The sequence below is a fragment of the Cavia porcellus genome, unplaced genomic scaffold (genome assembly GCF_034190915.1).
Source record: "Cavia porcellus strain 051 isolate PalLab524CR breed Dunkin Hartley unplaced genomic scaffold, mCavPor4.1 scaffold_18, whole genome shotgun sequence".
In the NCBI taxonomy this organism is placed as follows: domain Eukaryota; kingdom Metazoa; phylum Chordata; class Mammalia; order Rodentia; family Caviidae; genus Cavia; species Cavia porcellus.
Window position 1 is genome coordinate 73,373,772 of NW_026947501.1, and position 20,199 is coordinate 73,393,970.

Sequence of the window (20,199 nt, forward strand, 5' to 3'; positions counted from 1 at the left end):
ATGGACACCTTCCCAGTCACCCTTGGTCCTAGGGGCCTATGGTCTTCTAGCTAGGACACTGATCCCACCATGTCCTTTCTTGGGCCCTGGTCAATTCCCTCCTCTCCACTGCTAGGTAGTACTGCCGTGGGTTCACACTTTAGCACATACATTTTTGGGGTCTCTAACATTCCGTCCGTAGTTGGGATTCCACTGCAGGCAGGGGCTGCCCCACAGGAGGGAGGTTCCATGGCCCTGGACTCTCAGGCACTAGGGCAAGTAGCTGTCGCCCTGCTGCTGGGCGGTGAGGACCAGGAGGTGGCCCTCTGGCACTCCCTGTTCCTTGCCCCATCCTGGCAGGGAGCCCATGGGGCACCCACTGCATAGATGTCAGGGGCATGGGGCTGCGGAAGTGCAGGCCCCCTCTGTGCCCAGATGGGGTCATGTTTACCCACAGAGGCTCCTGCCTGGCCATGCGGCCTGAGTTAACTCAGCTCCAGGATAAATATCCATTCAGCCACACAAGGCCCCTTTGTCCTGTAGAGAGGCTCCGGCCCAGGACACTGCCGGGCGGTTGGTGTCCTTGGCGTGGCCCTGGGCCAGGCTGGCTGCCCCAACACGTCTAGCCGCCCCACGGGGTCTGCTCTGGGCAGTCTCTGAAAGGCCCTAGTAGGGACTGGGACCTGGGAGATCAGAGGAACTGGGAGGCCGGGTGGGAAGAGCAGGCTGACGGGCTGGCTGCCTTGGCTTCTTTGGAGCAGCCGTGGGCCTGCAACAGGGTACCATGGGCAGCATCTGGGCAGCTTGCCCTCCTGCAGCTTGAGCTCTGCCCAGACCCCTGCTCACCACCCCGGACGTGGAGGGAGCTGCCCACACTGCCTGAAGTGGGCTGGCAGCCTTTGGCATCTCCAGCAACCAGGCTCCTTCTGGGGACAGGGAAGGTTCAGTGGGGTGCTGGCAGGGAGGCTGGGGTGGTCTCAGGCGGGCAGCTGGGAGGCCTTGGGCATCTGGAAGGGCAGATTTGGCTGGACTGTAGGGCTGGGACCAGGGGCAGCAGCCTGAGGCCCAGGGCAGGGTGGTTGCCTGGCTCCCTGTGAGGCTGACTCAGGTCTCTGCCCTCATAATGTGGCATGGCCATGTGGGGGTGACATGGCCCTCTCTGCTAGGGGACTGTGGATGCCTGCTGTCTGGCCTGAGCCCCAGATGGGGATTCCTGAGCCACACTTTTGAACCCCATCTAGCTCTTAGGTTCCCTCACGCCTACAGGCTCCTTGGGGCCCTAGTAGGGATTGGGACCTGGGAGATCAGAGGAACTGGGAGGCCGGGTGGGAAGAGCAGGCTGACGGGCTGAGCCCAACTCAGTGGCTGGCAGTGCCCCCTGGTGGCCACTGTGTCCCAGGTCCCCTGTGTAGAGCAGGTTCCAGGCTTCTGGAGGGGCTGGGGCCTATGAGGGGCCAGGCTGGGAAGGCGGTCCTCACTGAGGGAACAGTGGCACCCACTGCAAGGTCTGCTCTAAGGTCGGACTGGACGTCTTCCTGTTTCCTAGACACTGGCTGGGCTCTGGGCTCTGTCACCAGGCCCCAAGAGTGAGCGAGCAGGGTCCTGTACCCAGGGCTTCCAGGATGTTGCTGCCATTCAGAGCCACCTGTGAGGCTTCTTGGTTGCACCCTTGTACTCTGTGCCTGCAGGCCTGTTGACTTGGACACCACATCTCACTTCAGAGGACCTTATGACACTGTCTAGTATCTGTCCTGATGTATTGCAGGAGCACAACTTTGTGCTGTCATCCTGTCTGTGGGTGGGGCTGGTGGGTGGGAGGGAGAGGTCCTGGCCTTGTCTGAGACAGAACCTCCTTCCTCTGGGAACCTGTCTGACCCCTGTTCCTTACCACCCACAGGACAGTGGCTGCACAGACTGGTGGTTACCAGCCACAAGTGCAGATGTTTCCACTCCCACAAGGCTGCCAGCTGACACCAAACCCAGGGCCCTGCTCCATCCTGGGAGCAGGTGGCCACCCTGGCTGTACCCCAGGCAAATGGCAGGACTCAAGCTTCCTCAGGCCAGGAGCATTCTGACTCCTCCACAGGGAAACACAGCCCGGGCTCAGGGGCAGTGACCAGAGCTAGGAAGGGTGACTGAGGGTCAGAGTAGGGTGATGGGTTGGCTACACCTCAGCCCCCAGCTAGGACACCCTCGTGGTAAGCAAGGCCAGCTTGGCTGTAGTCTGCGCTTAAGGGAAACTTTATTTAGTCCTTTTTTTTTTTTTTTCCTTTTTATCAGTACCGGGGATCGAACTCACGACTGCCTGCTTGCAAGGCAGGCGCTTATGCTGCTGAGCTAAAACCCCAGCCCCCTATTTAGTCCTCTTTTAAAGACAACCTATTCCAGAAACACATTAAGAGAAGAACACAAAACTAGGACAGATGGACAGATAGGCAGATAGGTAGCAGGAGCCGCTGTGGCCACAGCTTGGATCAGATCTTCTTCACCTTAGAGATGAGGTTGTCATAGATCCGGGTCAGCTCCTCATTCTCTTTGCTCTGTGGACAGAGGTGGGGCTGGGTCTCTGCAGCTCCGAGAAAACCGGGCTGGGAAGGGAGGGGAAGTTGGGCACTCACCTTCTGTTCCACGGCCTTCTCCAGCGAGTGGATCTGCATCTGCGCCTTCGTGAGGTTTGCCTGAAAGGCCAGTGCCTCTGCCTGGGCCTTGCTCCGGACCTGGGCGATCATCTCGTTTGCTCTGCAGGGCAGAGGGTGGAGGCTGAGCTGAGGTCCGGCCAGGCGCACCTCCCTTGGCCATGCCAGCACTCACAGCCTGAGCTTTTCCTCTGCATGGGCCTTCAGCGCCTGGTATCGCTGGCCTTCCTTCTCTACCCTGGCAATGTAGTCCTCCACGCACTTCTTCAGCGACTCCTCATTCTGTGGAGTGGCAGATGGGCCCTTGTGAGTGGCGCCGGTGCCCTTGGAGACCATCCAGGATGGTACACAGGGCCGAGTGGGCATGGGCAGTGATGCAGGATGTCAGGAGGTCTGCACAGTCCCAGGCTCTGCCTGCGGCCTGCCAGAGTTCTCAGCTGTACAGCCCCTGTGCACCTGGCTGCCCTCATGGGCTGCAGAGGCTCCTGGCTAGCGGGGCTGGCCTGGCAGCTGACTTCTCCTACAGGGCCAGTCCCCAAGCTCACAACCTAGCCACCCATGCCATCTTTCACACCAGACTCTTCTGTCCCAGGCCTCCCCGCTTGTGCCCACCGAGTGTCTTCACTGAGAGGCTGGGGGTGCTACTGGAGTCCGCATGCCTCCTGAGTGACACTCGGCCCACTGTGGCACATGTCCTGCACTGGCCTGTGTGCAGGACCTGACTCACAAAGGGAAGTGTAGGGAAGAGAGGGTTGGATGCACCTTCTGGTAGCCTTCGATCACCTCCTTCTGCTTTTCAAAGCGCTTAAAGAGGTCGAAGAACGACTTTTCCATGGAGTTCAGGTCTGCAGTAAGCTGCTCTTTCTCTCTGAGGACCTTGTGGATCTCAGCATTGGCAAGCTCCTTCTGTCTCTTGGCATCCTCTTGAGAAGAGCAAGTGCTCGGGTTGGGGGCAGTCCCCAAAGCGGGGCGTGGGGTGGTACAGGGCAGGGAGGTGTGGATTCTGGCAGGTGACCTATGTATGACACAGGCCTAGAACACACTGACCCCACAGGGAGGTCCAGGACAGTGGGGCAGGAAGCACCCCAAGCAACCCCAGGCAGCAGGTGAGAGAAAGGTCCCAGCAGTGACCTTCCCAAGACACAGGCTGCTGCAGGTAGGATGGCCTAGATGGAGACTGTGGCTTTGGTGGCCAGCTTTGGGCACAATGGTGCCAGGCTTATTAGTGCAACCACCTCACTGACCCCTGCCATAATGGCCAGGGACACAGTATAGAAAATGGGGCCAGCACTCACCTATGGCCTGGTTTACCACCACCTCAAAGCCATCCATGATCTTCCTGTGGAGGGTAAAAGAGGGTGAGCACTGGCCACCCACAGCCCCCGAGTGTCAGGGCTCACGGCAGGCAGATCCATGTGCATGGGCCTCACCCCATCTCTAGGTTCTTTCCTTGTAGCTCCTCATACTGGCGTCTCAGTTCCTTATTTTCCTGCTGGGCTGCGCTCACCTGTAGGGCCCCTGATCCATCAGCTGTGGGGTACCCTGTGGTCAGTCCCCACCCAAGGGCCCTGGTCACAGTGAGGCTGCTGTCTGCGTGTTCCTGCTCCTCTGGGCAGGCAGGTGGCAGGGACCGCAGAGGGGTGGGGTGGTAGGGGAAGGCCAGAAGCCTGCTGCTAGGCTCTGGATCTGATGGGGTCACTGTGGGGACTGAAGAGGACACCCACCCAGCTCTCCACAGCAGCCTGCATCGGTCTGGGTGAGGTGAACAGCGCAGCTGAGGGTACACAGCCCAGGGGTTAGAGCCACATGACGTGGACATGGCCTGAGCCAGCCCTGTAACCAAGCTTCCCTGCACAGGGACTGTCAGGGGAGGGAGCAGCTCAGAGCAGGGCCAACACACCACAGGTGCTCTTCGTAGTGACCCAAAGCCTGAGTCTCCATGGTCATGGGGACCAGAGAGCAGGGGCTGTGACCCCAGGGAAGATGCAGACGGAGATCCCTACGCCATCTGATGGACTGCTCTCCCAGGCCCAGGTCCCCTTGCCTGAGGCTGGGTAGTGGCTTTGTTTGGGGAGAGGCTGCTGCTAGGAATCTTTAGCCCCCCTGCCCACCCACCCAGGCAGGAACAGGCTGGAGTCCAGAGGGGAGAGGAAGTGGACACCTGTCTCAAAGGGCAAGGGCGGTGAAGTGGCAGGGCTGTTAGGAGCCACACAAGTGCTGGACCCTGTGCTCAGAGCCTTGAGCCAGCTCCCACCCTCACTCCGGGGTTGTCTATGTCCTTACTGCCATATCCAGGTCGCTCTGACTGTACTGCAGCACGTCCACCATGGGGATGGGTTGGGTAGGCAGGGGTGGGCCACCGCGCTCCAGGACACTCGGAGGAGGCCCTGGCACCTGGGGATACAGACATAGAGCTGCTACCCAGGTGCACCAGGGAAGAGTAGCCCGTCTGGCCAGAAGCAGTCAGGTCCGATGTGGTAGACAGTTCAGGGAGGACTGGCCGCAAGAATTCTGTTTGCGGTGGGGTGGCCAGGGGCCTGGGCTCCACGCCTGACCCACAGGCTGCAGATCATGATGACTGCAAAGTACCTTGAAACTAGTTGTACCTCCTTAGACCACAGGAGGACCACTCAAGACAGAAGTACTCACGGGGACATCTAGCACACCCAAGAAGTCTAGTTCCACGAGCTTGGCCTCCGGAGGGTTCACTGGGGAAAGCTCGCCTGCACCGTATACCCTGGGACCAGACAACAGCCAGTCAGGCCACACCCTCACAGCATACAAGAGTGCTAGGCACGTGCTCTATCACCAAGTTGCATATCTTTTCTCCCCTCCCCTCCCTCTGCCTTCCACCCTCTCTCTCTCTGAGACAGGGTCTCACTGTAGTGCAAACTGGCCAGAAACCCACAGTGATCCTTCTATCTCAGCCTCCCAAGCACTGGGATTACAGGTGTGCATCACCACCCCCAGCCTACATCTTTTTAGAGGGGATGGGGTCTCACTATGTTACCCAGGCTGACCCTGAACTCACAAAGCCTCTTGCCCCACCTGCCGAGTAGCTGGGACTTCGGGTATCCTGTCCTCAACAAGTTTTCTTTTTTTTTCAGAAACAGGGTCTTGCCTCACTATGCAGTCTTGACCTCACTCAGGCTGGTCTTGCATTCATGATCCTCCTGCGTCAACCTCCTGAGTACTGGGACTATAGGTTTGTACTACAGTATCTGGTACGCTGCCTAGTCTCTCCCAAAAGCAGGACGCAGCTCATTCTTTCCCACCAATGTGAGGTATTAAATATGTTTGCACTGGAAGGTCACACAGCCTGTCACCGTTGTTCTGCCCAGGACTGTGGGTGGCCAGGTGATTTGTAAGGTAGCTAATTTGGGCCAAAGAATTTTACCAACAAATGGTCAAAAGTGGCCTACAGGTTGTGCTCTGCTGAACTCTGTCCAAAAGGGTCTGCTGTCTACACTCAAGAGCTTTCATCCACTTTGGGAGATGGGCAGCATGCAGGACACGCAACACAGGCATCTCTTGACCACCTAAAGCCGGCTGGCTCCAGGATCCCTTACCCCTTACCTGTCACCAGAACCCAGTGCTAGAAGTCTGATCACTCAAGCACCCAGTGGCAGGCACCTGCCTTTCTGGGTCACACACCTGTCTGGCATTGGAACCACAGGCACTGGCCGCTGAGGGCTGTCCTTCAAGAGCGGGTCAAATTTCAGGTACAAGGACTGCTTCCTCCAGGCCGACTCCTTAAACTGGGAGGACAGGCAGGTCAGCAACTGCACTGCTGTCCCCGTGGGTGACTGTTCTGGGGATCTGGGTGACCTGCTCTTGAGGGTAAGGAGCCAGTGACACCCCTGCCTTAGCAGTGTGGCATGTCCCTGGCTCCTCTTGGGGTGGGCACCTGAAGGGTAGTCAGCTAGGACCACAGGCATCGCTGAGTGGAGCAGCTACTTCTGTGCTGTGTTGATCATTAGGCTAGTTTCTAGCGACAGTGCCACAGGGACACGTCCACAATCGGCTGGTACCTACCGAGGATGCTCCAAACTGCTCTAGGTAGTCCACTTCAGCGCCAGTGCCTAGAACTGAGGGGGATCAAGTCAAGTCACTGTCACCTCTCTGGGGCCTATACCCAGATGGCCCTGTACCAGCAGTGCCCAGAGGGCTTGGCAGGGTGGGACCACAAGGCTTCAGGGATGCAGGTGAGCAGCGCTCTCAACTCTAAGGGAGCCAGGCTGAGGCCACTGCTGTGCCCCGGGGGAGCAATCCTTTTTCTCCACTCTCTCTTTCAGTAGAGGCAAATTTAAAAAATGTTTCCTGGGACAAGTACAATGGTGCACACCTGTAATTCCATTTATACTGAGAGGCTGAGGCAGGAGGATTACATGTTTGAATTCAGTCTGGGCAACTCATTGAGACCCTGTTCAAAACAAAAAGTGACTGCAGATACAGCTCAGTGTGAAAGCCCAAGATTCAGTCTCTAGTATTGGCGGGCAGAAGGCCACTGATCAAGGCTGACTGGATCTAAGGACATGGGACTCATCAACAGAATAGCTGTATGTCCAAGTCACATAGCTGCTAAGAGGTTCTGGACAACTAAGGACTAAAAAGACAATTTCCAAATCGGGCAAAGGACTTGAATAGATATTTGTCCAGACACATTTGAGTGGCTAATATCGCATGAAAAGATGCTCAAAAGCTGCTCTCTGGCCATCAAGGAAATGCAGATAAAGCCAATACTGCTTTTGCCCTCCTGGGACAGACCAAGTTGGGAAGCCAGAGATGGTAAGAGTGACGAGGATGCGGAGGAACTACAGCCCTCCCTGCTGCTGGTGGGGACACAAAATGCTATTCTCCCCAAATAGGCAGATAGTTCCTCTAAGAGTGAACTGTGGCAACGGATCCAGGGATTCCACTCCCAGGCCTGCACCCAGACAAATGAAAGCATCCACATGAACGCTTGTGCCTAGGTGTCCACAGCAACACTTTTGACAACAGCTAAGTGAGGACACAGGCCAAATGGATGCACTGACAGCTGCCAAGGCACAGTGGGCCCTGGACTTAGTGTGCCACAGAAGGCACTGACAGAAAGGCTGCATCCTGTGTGGACTCCAGGGCCCACGGAGGGTCGTAGGCCTGCCTCAGCTGAGCTCATCCCTAGGCAGCAAGGCCAGGAAACACTCCATCCACTGCTTGCCTTCCCGAAGACTGTAGGGTTTGGGACCCTACTGAGGACAGAGGCCAGGTCCTGACCTCTGAGCTGCACTGTGCTACAACTGCGGCCTTTTAAAAAAAATTTTTTTTAAAAATTTTGAGACAGGGAATTGTTGTTACTAAGTTGCCCAAGTTGAGTTTAAATCTGTGATCTTTTTGCTCAGCTTCCCAGAGTGTTGGGATTAAGGGTATGTGCCAGGGCTGGGGATTTAGCTCAGCGGCATAAGTACCTGCCTTGCAAGCAGGCAGTCGTGAGTTCGATCCCCGGTACCAATAAAAATGAAAAAAAGACAAAAAAAAAAAAAAAAAGGGTATGTACCAACGCACCTGGCAGACTGAGTCAAGCAACCAAAACTGAGGCCCTTTAATTCAGTGACAAGCTCTCACTACATGCAGTTCAACAGTGTCTCACTGCCCCTGGTGAGAATCTGATAGCTTTTTGTGTCTGTATCTCACCCGTGCATTTCCGGCTCACCTCTCTCCCCCAGCTTTTTTTTTCTTTCTTTCTTTCTTTTTTTTTTTTTTTACCGGAACTGTGGATCGAACTCATGATCACGCGCTTGCAAGGCAGGCGCTTATGCCGCTGAGCTAAATCCCCGGCCCCTTTTTTTCTTTCTTGTGGTGCTGGGATTCCTGCACTCAGTAAAGTGCTCTGCTCCTGAGCTATGTCCCCAGCTTTTCTGTGTCTTCTATTTCTATCCCTAGCAGCCCTTTACAGGGGAGGCATCCATCTTGTCCCACCAGGAAGCTCCATCCTGAGGTGCAGATGCTGTGTCTACATCATTTAAAGTTGGGGAACAGAGCAGGCTGTAGAATGGTCACCTGTGAGTGATGCAGCTGAACCAGGTGACAGAAAATAGGTGCCCATGGGACCAAGAGCGAACTCCCAGGCTACGTACCCTCAGCAGGGTCTCGAAAGGTCTCTTCCTCCAGGTTCAGGATAGGCTGTAGGCTGGGCTGGGAGGGGGCTTGGAGCAGATGATCCACGCCACCTGAGGAAGCTGAGGCATCTGAGCAGCTCCAGGCTCCCTCCTGGGGGGAGGTCAGTGTCACTTCCTGACATTAAGGACCCCAGTGGGGCTCTGAGGGAGGGAAGGGTAGCAGCACATCCCACCCGGGTTTTTTTCCCCACACAATGCAAACACAATGGCACTGCTGTGGGGCACACCCTGCTTGTGTACACACCTGCACCTGGTCCTTGGCGATTAGGGTATCAGCCACCATCTGTACCTCAGGCCTGTTACTCTCTGGGACTGCACACGGTGGCCTGGGGAAAGAGACAGCAGAAGGCTGCGAGCCACCCACCATGCCCTGCACCTCAGCTGCCCGTCTCCCCTGCACGGCTGCATGGGTCCCCAAGGCAGGGCTCATGCTGGAAGATACACAATAATGACTGGCAGCCAGGGTGCCCTATGGAGATGCTCTTGAGGCTTGCTCTGGGGAGCACAGAGCTTGGGGGACCTCCTGAGTCTGTCTGCTCCAAAGCTCCTGCTCAGAGGGTCTAAGTTGGGCCCTGATGTCCAACATGGTCTCCTGCCCACTTACTGGCTTGGATGCAAGTCCTTTGCAGGTGGTGCCAATCTGGCCTCAGGGTTCTCATGGGCTGGGGCTTCTTTGCTGGCCAACGTGGAGCCGCCTCCAAAGGGGTTGAAATTTGGATCATCCAGTTTGTCCCAGTCAAGGTGGTAGGAGCTCCGGGAAGCTGGCATGGGGATCTGGTCTACTCCTCTGGCCCTATCTTCCTCTTCTGCCTTCTTGGGGTCTTGTGGCTGCTTCTCCTTGGGCCTCTTTCCTTGTCTCTGTGGTAGAACTGCCTTTTTGCCGGTTGCCCCATGAGAGAAGTCAAACTCTAGTCTGATGGGCTCACACCTTGGGTTAATGCCTACTTGGCTGGCAGCCTCCTTTGTCTTGGAACCTGGGCTGGCCAGGTCTGCAGGGTGTGAGCTTGCATCTGGGCTTTTAGTAGTAGCAGCAGCCTGGGGTGGAGTAGAGCTGGAGGGGCTTCCTTCCAAGGCCTTAGGAGGAGTGCCCACTTGGTGTTGGGGTACAGTCCCAAGAGGGTCTTTGAGGACCTCAGCAGTGAAGGGCATGCTTTCAGGCAACAAGTCTGAACCAACACTGTCCTTCAAGGTGTGGCCAGTGCTGCCAGACTTTTGTCCTGGAGATGACATTTGATTTTCAGGACTTCCTGGCCTCTGGGGAGAACTCGGGGCACTTGGGTCAGCCAGATGTGCCAGGCCAGGCTTGCTGCAGCTGTTAACTTCAGAGGCCGAGGTGGTATCCACTGGCGAAAGGTCAGAAAAAGCCATAGCTGGCTTCTGAATTCCACTGGGCAACCTGGTATCCATATCCTTGGTGAGCTGTTGGCTTTTCAGAAACAGACTTAGTTAATGCGGAGGAACCCACACTTTTCAGTTAGTATACACTAGTCCACACAGAGAAAAGAGCAACAGAGAGAAAAGAGAACATCCCATCTGCCCTGTCCTCTGGCCTAGGTCTCTGTAGGGAGCAGCTGAAGCTGGAGATTGATCATGTGTGGGGCTAAAGCAAGGCCAGCCCAGAAAAAAGGAGAGGCCAAAACAAGTTACATAAACAAGGTGTTCCAGCACCAAGACAAGGAGCCTAGGCCTGCCAGGCAAACAAGTTGCTAGTCAGTGGGTTTGAAATTGACATTCTTCTCTGGAGGGTATAAATAAATATGCTGCTGGTTAAGCAGTTCCTTTCCTCCCATCAGGAGGCTAAGGGCTCCACCTGACCCCAACTTTGTCTTTTCTTTATTTTTCTCATCCTCTTGCTGTCCTTAACCCCAAGAACCTCAAAAGCCATACTGGGTTGCTGCAGGTCTCAAGAAACACAGCCCTGCAGATCAGTGCTAGTGGCAATGGGGGACAGGTGGGCTCTGAGACATAGGGCAGAGGCACAATGAGTCAGCTGTGCCAGCAAAGGTCTTCTCATGGAGCCATGGTCCCTGCTACCCTGGGTATAGAGCCTCGAGGCCAGGATGGCGAGAACTCATGAGGGTCTGGCACTGAGAAGAGGAAAGCTGGGGTCAAGAAACCTCCTTTCAGGGCTGGGTATGGCAGCACTATAATCTTATCATTCTGGGAGGCTGAGGCAGGAGGACTGAGTCTATCTCGGACAACTTAAGTGACTCAGCAAGACTGTCTCAAAATAGAAAATAAATTTTAACAAGTGCCGGGGATAGGGCTCAGGGAAGAGGCCCTGAGTACCACAAAAAACGAAAAGAAATCTGCCTTTAAATAGCCACTACATCTTCATGAGCTACTTCATAAAAAAAAAAAAAAAAAAAATAGCCACTACAGCTGTGGCTCACGTATAATGTCTAGCTAGCAGGGAGATAGATGGAGTGTCATTTGTCTTTATGAGACAGGGTCTCAGTATGCAGTTCAGGCCTTGAGCTCACTTTCTAGCCCAGGCTGGTCTTGAATTTGTAATGATCCTCCTGCCTCAGCTTTAGAGTGCTGGGATTACAGGTGTGTGCCACCACGCCTGCTTTTAGGAGTATCATTTGACTTTCCCATTGCTTAGAAAAGGCCAGATCTGTCACTTTAGTGACCCAGGCAGAAGGCACCCTGGGCTCACAGCCCTATTCTTGCAATTTCTCTCCAACTTGGAAAACTTTAGGGTTAAGAAGCCAGGTGTAAGGAACTTGTCATATAGCTGGCCTGTCACAGCTATTATCCTGCTTTCCAGACTGCCACCATAGCCACACTGGAGGATGAGCCATGGTCTCCTCCCATAAACCCCGAGCTCCACAAGATACTACCTGAATATCTGTTGTCCCCAGAGTGACTTATCAGTGAATCAATTATGCAAATGGAGCACAGCAGACACCTATACCTGGGCCACCAAGGTCAAGTGCACTGGCAACACTACCTCACAGGGTTGCCTTCCCAGTCCCCTCCCCCTCGCGTGCTGCATGGCTCCTGAGGCCCAGGTTTGAGGCAGGACCCTGTCAGGCCTCAAAGCTGGTCAGACCCAGCACAGCTGCCAGCTCTACTTGCTTCCTGCTGCAAATGGTAGGAACAGGACAATGACTTGCTCTGATCACATCAGATCAAGTTTGACAGAGTACAAACACTGAGTTGAAAAGCAGCAAGGACATATACAGGAAGAGCAGTAGATTCAAGTTAGAGGTGACTTTGCAGGCTGGAGATGGCAGGTAGCCCAGACAAATGTCATTGTACTTGGTAGCCGTTTAAGTGAAGAATCCACTAGAGAAGAACACAGTAGTGGTATCTTGCTCTTTATGCTTTTCTCTGTATATCTGAAATCCGTTTGAATGAGTTTTGAATAATTAAATCAGCAAAAATCAGTACAAACCAGGTGTAATAAGACATACCTGTAAATCCTACCTACTCAAGAGGCTGAGGCAGTAGGATCACAAGTTCTAAACCAGACTGAGCAACTGCCCAGCAAAGAATGAGGAGGCTGGGGACTGAGCTCAGTGGCCTAAGTACCTGCCTGGCACGTATGAGGTTGTGAGTTCAACCCCGAGTACCAGGGGAAAAAAAAATACAAAAACAAACAAAAAAAGATACAGCTCAGTGGTACACTGCTTGGTCAGCATGCCTGAGGTCCTGGATTCCATCCCTAGCACCACTCACAATAATAATACCACCACCACCACCACAGACCCAGCTCCAAAGCCAAGAATGAAGTCCCTCCTTGTCCTGGACACACATGTGTCCCTGGTGGCAGATGGTCAAGTATTATTTCCTGGCAAACCCTCAGCATCTGTCTGTCATCCCAGCAGGCAATTTGTCTGTCTGCAGAGGGGCTTCTCCCATAGTGGACAAGTGCCATGGCCCCTTCTCTTGGGCCATGTGTGCTCTGATCAATGGATTGCTTGGGTTTCTCTGCCTACAACTCTTTATCTGCTTTCTCCAAGCACTGACTGTAGAAAAGTGAAGCAATGTCAAGCAAAGGAAGACAGGAGGGAATTGTAAGAGAAAGAGACTGCAGATCATCTTCCTGGAGATGAGGTCAGAATACTTTGTCAGGTTACAGAAACAAAGACTCATTGGAGAGGAGACAGCAAAGGAGTGAGGTATGAAACTAAAATTTACTGAGGGTCTGATGATTAACTTCCTACTGATATACAGGCTGTGCCCTGCATGCACCCAGAGCAGAGATCAGTAGAAAGAGAAATGGTACAGACACTTACGTCTCTTTCTGTATCCAAGCATAGTGAGAGTCTTCTAATCCAATGGTGTCGTCCAGAGCAAAAAGAGTCTCGAGTTTGCTGGCCATCTTGGGACTTAGGATCTTATGTGTTTGTGGATCCCGAAGAGGTGTCTGAAAAGTCACCTGTGGGAGGGTGAGGACAGAGTACTTGTTCACAACTGCACTGGCAGTGGCATGCAGACCCCCCGTGAGCACATACCAGAGTCCACTCTTACCTTGGCGGCTTTGGCCGGGTTCTTGGGTGGTACATTCTCCTTCTGTGACAGACCAAGAACAGATGTTCTTCTGGTATGGGCTGGCGGCGAAAACAGGATGTTGCAGTTTTCTGTATTTTTTTCATGGGTGATGATTTCATCATTTAAGATCTGCAGACTCATTCTAGAGAAACAGAACACACGAGTCAGTGTGAGGGCAACGATACTGTACTGCCTAGATAGAGATGACCCATACATTCCCAGAGATGGTGATGGTGGTATAAGGGAGAGGTCCCCTTCCTGTAGGTGGGGCTGGAAAGCCTGGGGTGAATTCTGTCCCACTTAAGGTAGCACTGCCATCACCTGGGCCAAGAGCTAAGTAGGCTCAGGTTAAGCAGAGAGAATCAGTGTTAAGGATTCTATTGTGGTATCCTGCTGTGGGTGAGAAGCTAGAGGAGACCCTTGCCTGGAAGAGAACCAAAGAGCCAGAACAAACTAGGGCTCTACAGGGGCCTCTGCAAGTCCAGTATGAGGGGCAGCTGAGGCCAAGACCACAGAACAGGAGAGCAGGACTCAGTCATCTGCACTCACCATGCAGGAGAGCAGAGAGGGGTCAGCACAGTGAGGGGCTGTGGCTGACTTGATCTGAGAAGCCCACTATGGAGAGAAGTGGATGGACATGGAAAGAAAGGAGGGAAAGGGATGAAAGTAGTCTCCTGCAGCCTGGGGAGAAGAGCTTGGACCTAGCTTGTACATGGTACATGTGCCAAATGGAAAAATAGGAATCACTGGCAATAGTAGGTTTTTAGCTCTAGAAGCCTAGGTGTAGTTCAGAGTGAGGAGAGAGCACTGGGTAGCTGTGGGAAGCATGAGCTGAGGTCTCTAGGCCACATGGATTAGAGAAAGCCACTGTGGCAGGAACAGTGCGCTCAAGTCTTGAAATGGGTCCTTTGCTGATAAGGGCTCCTGGGGCCGACTGAGCAGAGGAGTGACAAGCCAGGTTTGAGCTTCGATGCTCTTTGCAGTACAGTGAGGCCTGGTGGTATATTTATGATCAGGTGTTTATGATCAAGCTCTTAGGACTGCCAGTTGGCCCGCAGGTGGGATCTTAAGTAAAAGGTTGCTTGATGGCTAGTGCCGACAGGGAGAAGAGGTGGTGGCCTGGCCTTGAGGAACTCTGATGCACACACTCACTGGAGACTGCTGGAAAAGAGAGAAACCGGTAGGCAGGAGGCCGCCCGCTGGGAAGCAGGAAGAAAGCGTTTCCAAGAGAAGTCACCGGGGTCCGAGGCCGGAGTCAGGCGTGTCAGGAGGACTGAGAGTGACAAAGAACCAGCAAGCAAGAAAGTTTCCCGGAGACAATGGCAAAAGCCCAAGTAGGGAGACGCAGAAGAAAATGGAGCAGCACTGAGCCTGAGCAGATGAATTCCGGCCTCCCGCGATGAGCGGCGGAGAGGAGGAAAGCTGCTGGAGCCAGAGACCCTGCGGAGGAGGGCGCGGCCAGGCTGGCGCAGGGAGAGCAGTGTCGCGCTCAGGCCCCGTCCGGAGGGGGACCCGAGTCCGCGATGCGGCTCAGGCGGGCTCCCCGGGCCTTCCGGGAATGCAGCCCGGCGAGAGTCGGCGTCTGCGCAGCTCAGGACTCCAGTCCTCCCGCGCCCCCTGGGATCCCAGCGGCTGCCGCCTACCTGCCCGCCGCTGCCCCACTGTGGGCCTGCGCTGCAGCCCCCCACGAGAAAAGAAGCACGCCACGTAAATACTGCAAGCCGAAGGACGCCAAGCTGCCTTTCTAGTTCGTGACAAAAATCTGCCGCGCCTGAGAATTCAAATATGGACGGTTGGCGCCGCGCGGCCAATCAGCTCGCGGTCGGAGACCGGACAGCTGGGAACCAGGGACCAATAGAAGGCCTCATTGTAAGACCCGCCCCCCCCCCAAGAGTTCCGCTTTGGGGCCCAGGGCAAATTGGGAGTAGTGGGCCGTCCGGGCTATTTATGGCTGCTCGCGAGTGGGTAATGGCGGGCGGGGGTGGGTCGCCATCGCCCTGGGAGGTTTGGTCTCTGCCGCGGACGCGAGTGTGCTGTGCGTCGTAGCCGGGGCTAGAGACCCGCTTACTAAGCCTTAGTTTTCTCAGCTGTGAAATGAAACCCGGTTTAGCACCTCCTGTAGGGTTGCTCGTGACAAGAAACTGGCACCTTCTCGGAGACTATCAAGGTAGCCCACTGGAGAGGCGCCCTGAGAACCCTCCCAGAATGCCCTGTGTGCTGCCCGCAGGAGACTCGGTCTTCCAGAAGGCCATGCGAGCGGCCGTGAAGAGGCGACTCGGTCTCCCATCGTGCCCAGCGAGGGGGCTCCCCAGACTCCCAGAGTGCCCCGCGGGAGGCCTGGTGGCGACGCCACCACTAAAAGCAACTGCGTCTGCAATGACCACAACCTGCCGATCTCCCCGAACGGGACGTGTCGGCTTCTTACCTGCTGTGGGGCGGCGGCGCGATGGACAGCCCGGAGGTGACCTTTACGCTGGCTTACCTGGTCTTCGCCGTATGCTTCGTGTTTACGCCCAACGAGTTCCACTCGGCTGGGCTCACGGTGCAGAATCTGTTGTCCGGCTGGCTGGGCAGTGAGGACGCCGCCTTCGTGTCCTACCACCTGCGCCGCACGGCCGCCACACTGCTGTGCCACTCACTGCTGCCACTCGGTGAGCCGCCAATGTGGGCGAGTCAGGCGCGGTGCTGGCTGCTGGACCACGGCCCAGAAGCCATCGGTGCGGCCAGGCCATCCTGGGGAACGACCCTAGCGTAAGCCCAGGCCGAGCGGGCAGGAGTGTCGGGGTCTTTGCTTTTTACCAGGCTCGCAAGGGAAAGAAACACTCCGGCCCAGTGAGCGGCTCAAGTCCTGAGCCTTCCTGACACAGAGGTGCATTACAGATGCTGGAGGGCAGCGTTACCTTGGGGCCTGGGAGGTGGGGGGTGAAGAGAGCAGGTGAGGTGGGCAGTCGAGTTTAGGAGTGACAAGTACACAGGCCTAAGTGCTAGGGCAGTATCCTAGGTGCTAGAGGAGGCTGAGGAAGGCGGGTCTGTGAGCTGGCTGGAGGGTGGACTGAGGGCAGTGTTGGGACATGGCAGTAGTTAGAGGTGGGGAGCAAGGTGGGAGGCATAGCAGAAGCTAGAGGTGGGGAACAAGATGGGAGACCTCTGGAAGACAGGCAGAAGATTGTCATTGGGAGGACAGATGACGGGTGGCTTGTCACATGAAGGCTTTGTGGAGACAGGAAGTGTGGGTGTGAGAATGCAGCAGCCTGCACACTGCAGAGCTGGAAGCAGATATGGGATGGAGGTACTCTTGCTGTGGGATCCCCCTTGCACAAATTGGACACGCAAATTTGGGGAGCACAAGCCATAGTAGGATGCCAGAGCAGATAGCAGAGCCAGCCTACTGTCTCAATGTGTCACTATCTTTTGTTTGTGAGTTTTGAAAGCTTGCAAGCTTTATAGACATTACTTACTGCAGCATGACAAGTTATTTTAATATATAGTGGTTTGGCCAGAAAGAAGTGTTTACTATCATATTTTGCAAGCTGCAGCCTGCCCATGCAGTCCTCCACCCTTTGCTGTATCAATCATTTTGACATTCAAGTTGTCCCTTAGATGCCTTGGTCCACAGGACCCTGAAGCAGGTCAGGGTGCAGCTCTGTTAAAGGTGACACCAGATCATTATAGGTGCCTGTATTTTATAATTTTGGGTTTTGGGGTCCTCCCCCAAAAACGTTTATGTGTTGTATAAAACTAAGTTGAAAATGTTTTCCCTGAACATATAGTACCAGTGCTGTGATCACTTAGCTGAGCCAGGTCTGCTGTGAAGATATGGGGGTGGTGAGGCCCTCTGTCCTGGGAGGTAACCAGGGCAGAGGGCCAGGCCCAGGGCAAGTGATAAGAGTGGAAATGGGTTTTGCCTTCTCCCAGCCCAGTGATGGCCATTACTGAGAGAGCATGGGCCCTAGCAGCCCTGACCCACCCTGAAGAGCCTTCTTCTTTGCAGGCTACTATGTGGGCATGTGCTTTGCAGCCTCAGAAAAGCAGCTCTACTCTCCCAGCCAGGCCTCAGAGGCCTGGCAGCTCTTCCTCATACTGGCTGTGGCACTTCCCTCTGCTGCCTGCACTCTGATCTACTACTGGTCCCGGGACAGGTGGGCCTACCATCCGCTGGCCCGCACCCTGGCCCTCTACGCCCTCCCGCAATTGGGCTGGCGAGCTGTCGCCTCATCCATCAACACTGAGTTCCGTCGTATTGACAAGTTTGCTACTGGGGCGTCAGGTGCTCGTGTAATTGTGACAGACACATGGGTGATGAAGGTGACTACATACCGTGTGCATGTGGCCCAGCAGCAGGACGTGCACCTGATTGTGACAGAGTCTCGGCAGCACGAGCTCTCGCCAGACTCAAACCTGCCTGTGCAGCTGCTCACCATCCACGTGGCCAGCATCAGCCCTGCTGTGCAGCCCTTTGATATCCGGTAAGCACTCGCTGGCTTTCATGCCTCTCTGGGGCCTGTGTGACACCCTGACTCAGGGCCCCACTGCCTCAGCTTCCACACATACTGTCCCTCCTGCTGTCTCAGACATCCCTGCAGCTTCCTAGGACACTGGCTGGGACAGATTGGGGTTGCAACTGGGTGGCATTGGCTCCCAGCTCTTTTTCTCCCTCAGGGTGGGTGACTGTGAGCATCTTTGCTGCCCACTGCTCTGGGCACCTCTCCATAGCCCCAGGCTGAGGAACCATGGGCTATACCTCCTGCAGGCTGAATTCTACAGAGTATGGCGAGCTGTGTGAGAAGCTCCAGGCCCCCATCCGTAGCGCGGCCAATGTGGTCATCCATCAGAGCCTGGGCGACCTGTTCCTGGAGACATTTGCCTCCCTGGTGGAGGTCAACCCGGCTTACTCCATGCCCAGCAGCCAGGTGGGGCCAGACCTGAGGGTGGGGCTGCCTTCCCTGGGCCCATATTGCTGGACTCTTGTGACTCTTGTGCCCCCTGCAGGAGCTGGAGCCCTGCATTGGCTGCATGCAGACTCGAGCCAGTGTGAAGCTGGTGAAGACCTGCCAGGAGCCAGCCATAGGGGAGTGCCAGCAGTGCTACTGCCGCCCCATGTGGTGTCTCACCTGCATGGGCAAGTGGTTTGCCAGCCGCCAGGACCCCCAGCATCCTGACACCTGGCTGGCCAGCCGTGTGCCCTGCCCCACCTGCCGGGCACGCTTCTGCATCCTGGATGTGTGCACTGTGCGCTGAATATCACTACAGGGTTGGTGGGGCCTCTGGGGATCTGAGCCCGGCTCTGTCTCCAGCCAGCTGCTTTCGGGAGCAGCTGGTGTCCTGGGTCCCTGCCAAAGGCTCAATGCCAGGCTCACCACCTGCATCCCTCTTCCCAGGGCATTCAGCACCTTTTATGCTGACCTGCCTCTGGGTGGGACAGGTGTTCCACATTGAGATCTCCAGGGCCCAGGACCCCTGAATGGCCTTCACCTGTCACTCTGCCTTAATTTTTATGGAGCATATTTGCTCTAAATTATAAGCCACACCCACATCTGCTCTCCAGTCCTGGCCACTTACTGACACACAGGCCAGCCTGGTCACTTACTGACACAGAGGCCAGTAAGGAGGGCCAGTAATGGGGGGACTTGGGGTGGAGCCTGGCAGTAGAGGGGGGAATGGGGTGTCACTCCTGTGTGCTGGCCCAGCCTAAGGCTTCCTGGTGGCTGCAGGAAATTGAGGGGCCACCTCATTCAGGAAGCAGGTGTGACAACCTGGGGACAGGCTAGGTGGTTCTTGAACCTTTATGGGACTCATTCAGTGCCTGGAGGTCCTCATTGTGCACTTGGTGCCTTTTCCTGCTCCTACAGGCCACAGAAGGCCAAAGCCTCAAGACTCCTGGCCCAGGGCAGGGGTGGGGCGGAGTGTAAAGGTGTTGCAGGACTAAGGCCCTGGGTGCCACGGCAACACCTAGACCTATGTCTTCTGGGAGGGTGTTGAGCTTGAGGCCTACATCTCCCTAGCTCAGGAGAGGATGTACCCAGTGATGAAGCCTCTGATGGGCACACTGTCAGCTCCATATGGTGCAGGTGGGAGACACTGGGCACAGCTGTGACACTTCACTGCATGTTAGGTGAGCCCAGCCTGCCTCTACTTCCCACCTGCACCTGGCCCTAGGCAAGCTCACAGGTCAGTTCTGGGGGTGGGGTGGGGTACCTGGGGCACTGCTGTGGGAGCCCTGGAGTCAGCAGAGTTTTGGGGACTCTCTAGGAGGGGTTAGGTTCATTAGGGTTCGTTTTTCCATAAGTTAAATTAGTTTTGTAAATAAAAATGTAGCTAAATAATACAGTAATAAAAGATTACTGCTAAGTGTGGTCCATTTTGCTTCACCAGACGTTAAAATCTTTTTAACATTTGGGGCAACGACTGGAGGTACTGAGAAAGATGGGTTAGAAATGGTTCGACAGCATTTTGTCCAGAGGGAAAGCAGGTGGGAATGTGCTGTGCTGGGAAGGTGGGATTCCTTGTGGAGTTGGAAAATCGGTAGGGGACACATAAAGGTTGACTCGAGGATAGCAAGTACCAAAAACCAGCCCTCATGCCCAGGTTTCTCTATGATGTCGACCCCACTACCTGTCTGGCTGGAACATCCTCAGCCTCAATCCATTCACAGCGGGCCCAGCAGGGCACTGGAACCCTCAGGTTTCCCAGGGGGTTGGCTCTGGCTCTGGAGCCACCTTCATCCGGGGACAAGACTCCAGGTAGTCTAGGGTCCCCCGCCTGGGATTCAGTCACCTTCACACACTGGGTGAACCGCGCCTCCAATACTGAGGCTGTGTGCATCTGGATCGGGGGAGGTGTAGATCAGTGATGGCAGGGGTGCAACAGTGTATTGGCCCATTTTTTGACTGCCTGGTTTTTTTCCTTTTTTAGACAGTTTTGCT

At 55.2% G+C, this 20,199-nt stretch overlaps 2 protein-coding genes across 6 annotated transcripts; one reads left to right on the forward strand and one right to left on the reverse strand.

The window, feature by feature from the left end:
• Window positions 1–2,197: 2,197 nt before the first annotated feature.
• Window positions 2,198–15,897, reverse strand: Tacc3 (transforming acidic coiled-coil containing protein 3). Of its 4 annotated transcripts, none has more exons than XM_063230319.1 (16): window positions 15,759–15,897; window positions 13,256–13,418; window positions 13,021–13,163; window positions 9,378–10,199; window positions 9,018–9,099; window positions 8,732–8,888; window positions 6,651–6,703; window positions 6,270–6,373; window positions 5,265–5,352; window positions 4,899–5,009; window positions 4,046–4,122; window positions 3,911–3,954; window positions 3,378–3,538; window positions 2,791–2,897; window positions 2,598–2,718; window positions 2,198–2,519 (listed from the first exon to the last, which is right to left on the reverse strand). In XM_063230319.1, exons 2-16 carry the CDS (start codon window positions 13,415–13,417, stop codon window positions 2,454–2,456), a joined length of 2,298 nt encoding a protein of 765 aa, XP_063086389.1. In that variant the 5' UTR covers window position 13,418; window positions 15,759–15,897; the 3' UTR covers window positions 2,198–2,453. The 4 variants fall into 4 exon arrangements, with proteins under 4 accessions (XP_063086389.1, XP_013009830.1, XP_063086388.1 ...); XM_013154376.3 differs by lacking the exon at window positions 15,759–15,897 and adding an exon at window positions 14,920–15,083 and having other exon boundaries at window positions 8,732–8,864; XM_063230318.1 differs by lacking the exon at window positions 15,759–15,897 and adding an exon at window positions 14,920–15,083.
• On the forward strand, window positions 15,272–19,624 carry Tmem129 (transmembrane protein 129, E3 ubiquitin ligase). Of its 2 annotated transcripts, XM_003471640.5 has the most exons (4): window positions 15,292–15,927; window positions 17,268–17,742; window positions 18,027–18,186; window positions 18,266–19,624. In XM_003471640.5, exons 1-4 carry the CDS (start codon window positions 15,723–15,725, stop codon window positions 18,512–18,514), a joined length of 1,089 nt encoding a protein of 362 aa, XP_003471688.1. In that variant the 5' UTR covers window positions 15,292–15,722; the 3' UTR covers window positions 18,515–19,624. The 2 variants fall into 2 exon arrangements, with proteins under 2 accessions (XP_063086392.1, XP_003471688.1); XM_063230322.1 differs by lacking the exon at window positions 18,027–18,186 and having other exon boundaries at window positions 15,272–15,927; window positions 18,266–18,502.
• Window positions 19,625–20,199: the final 575 nt, after the last annotated feature.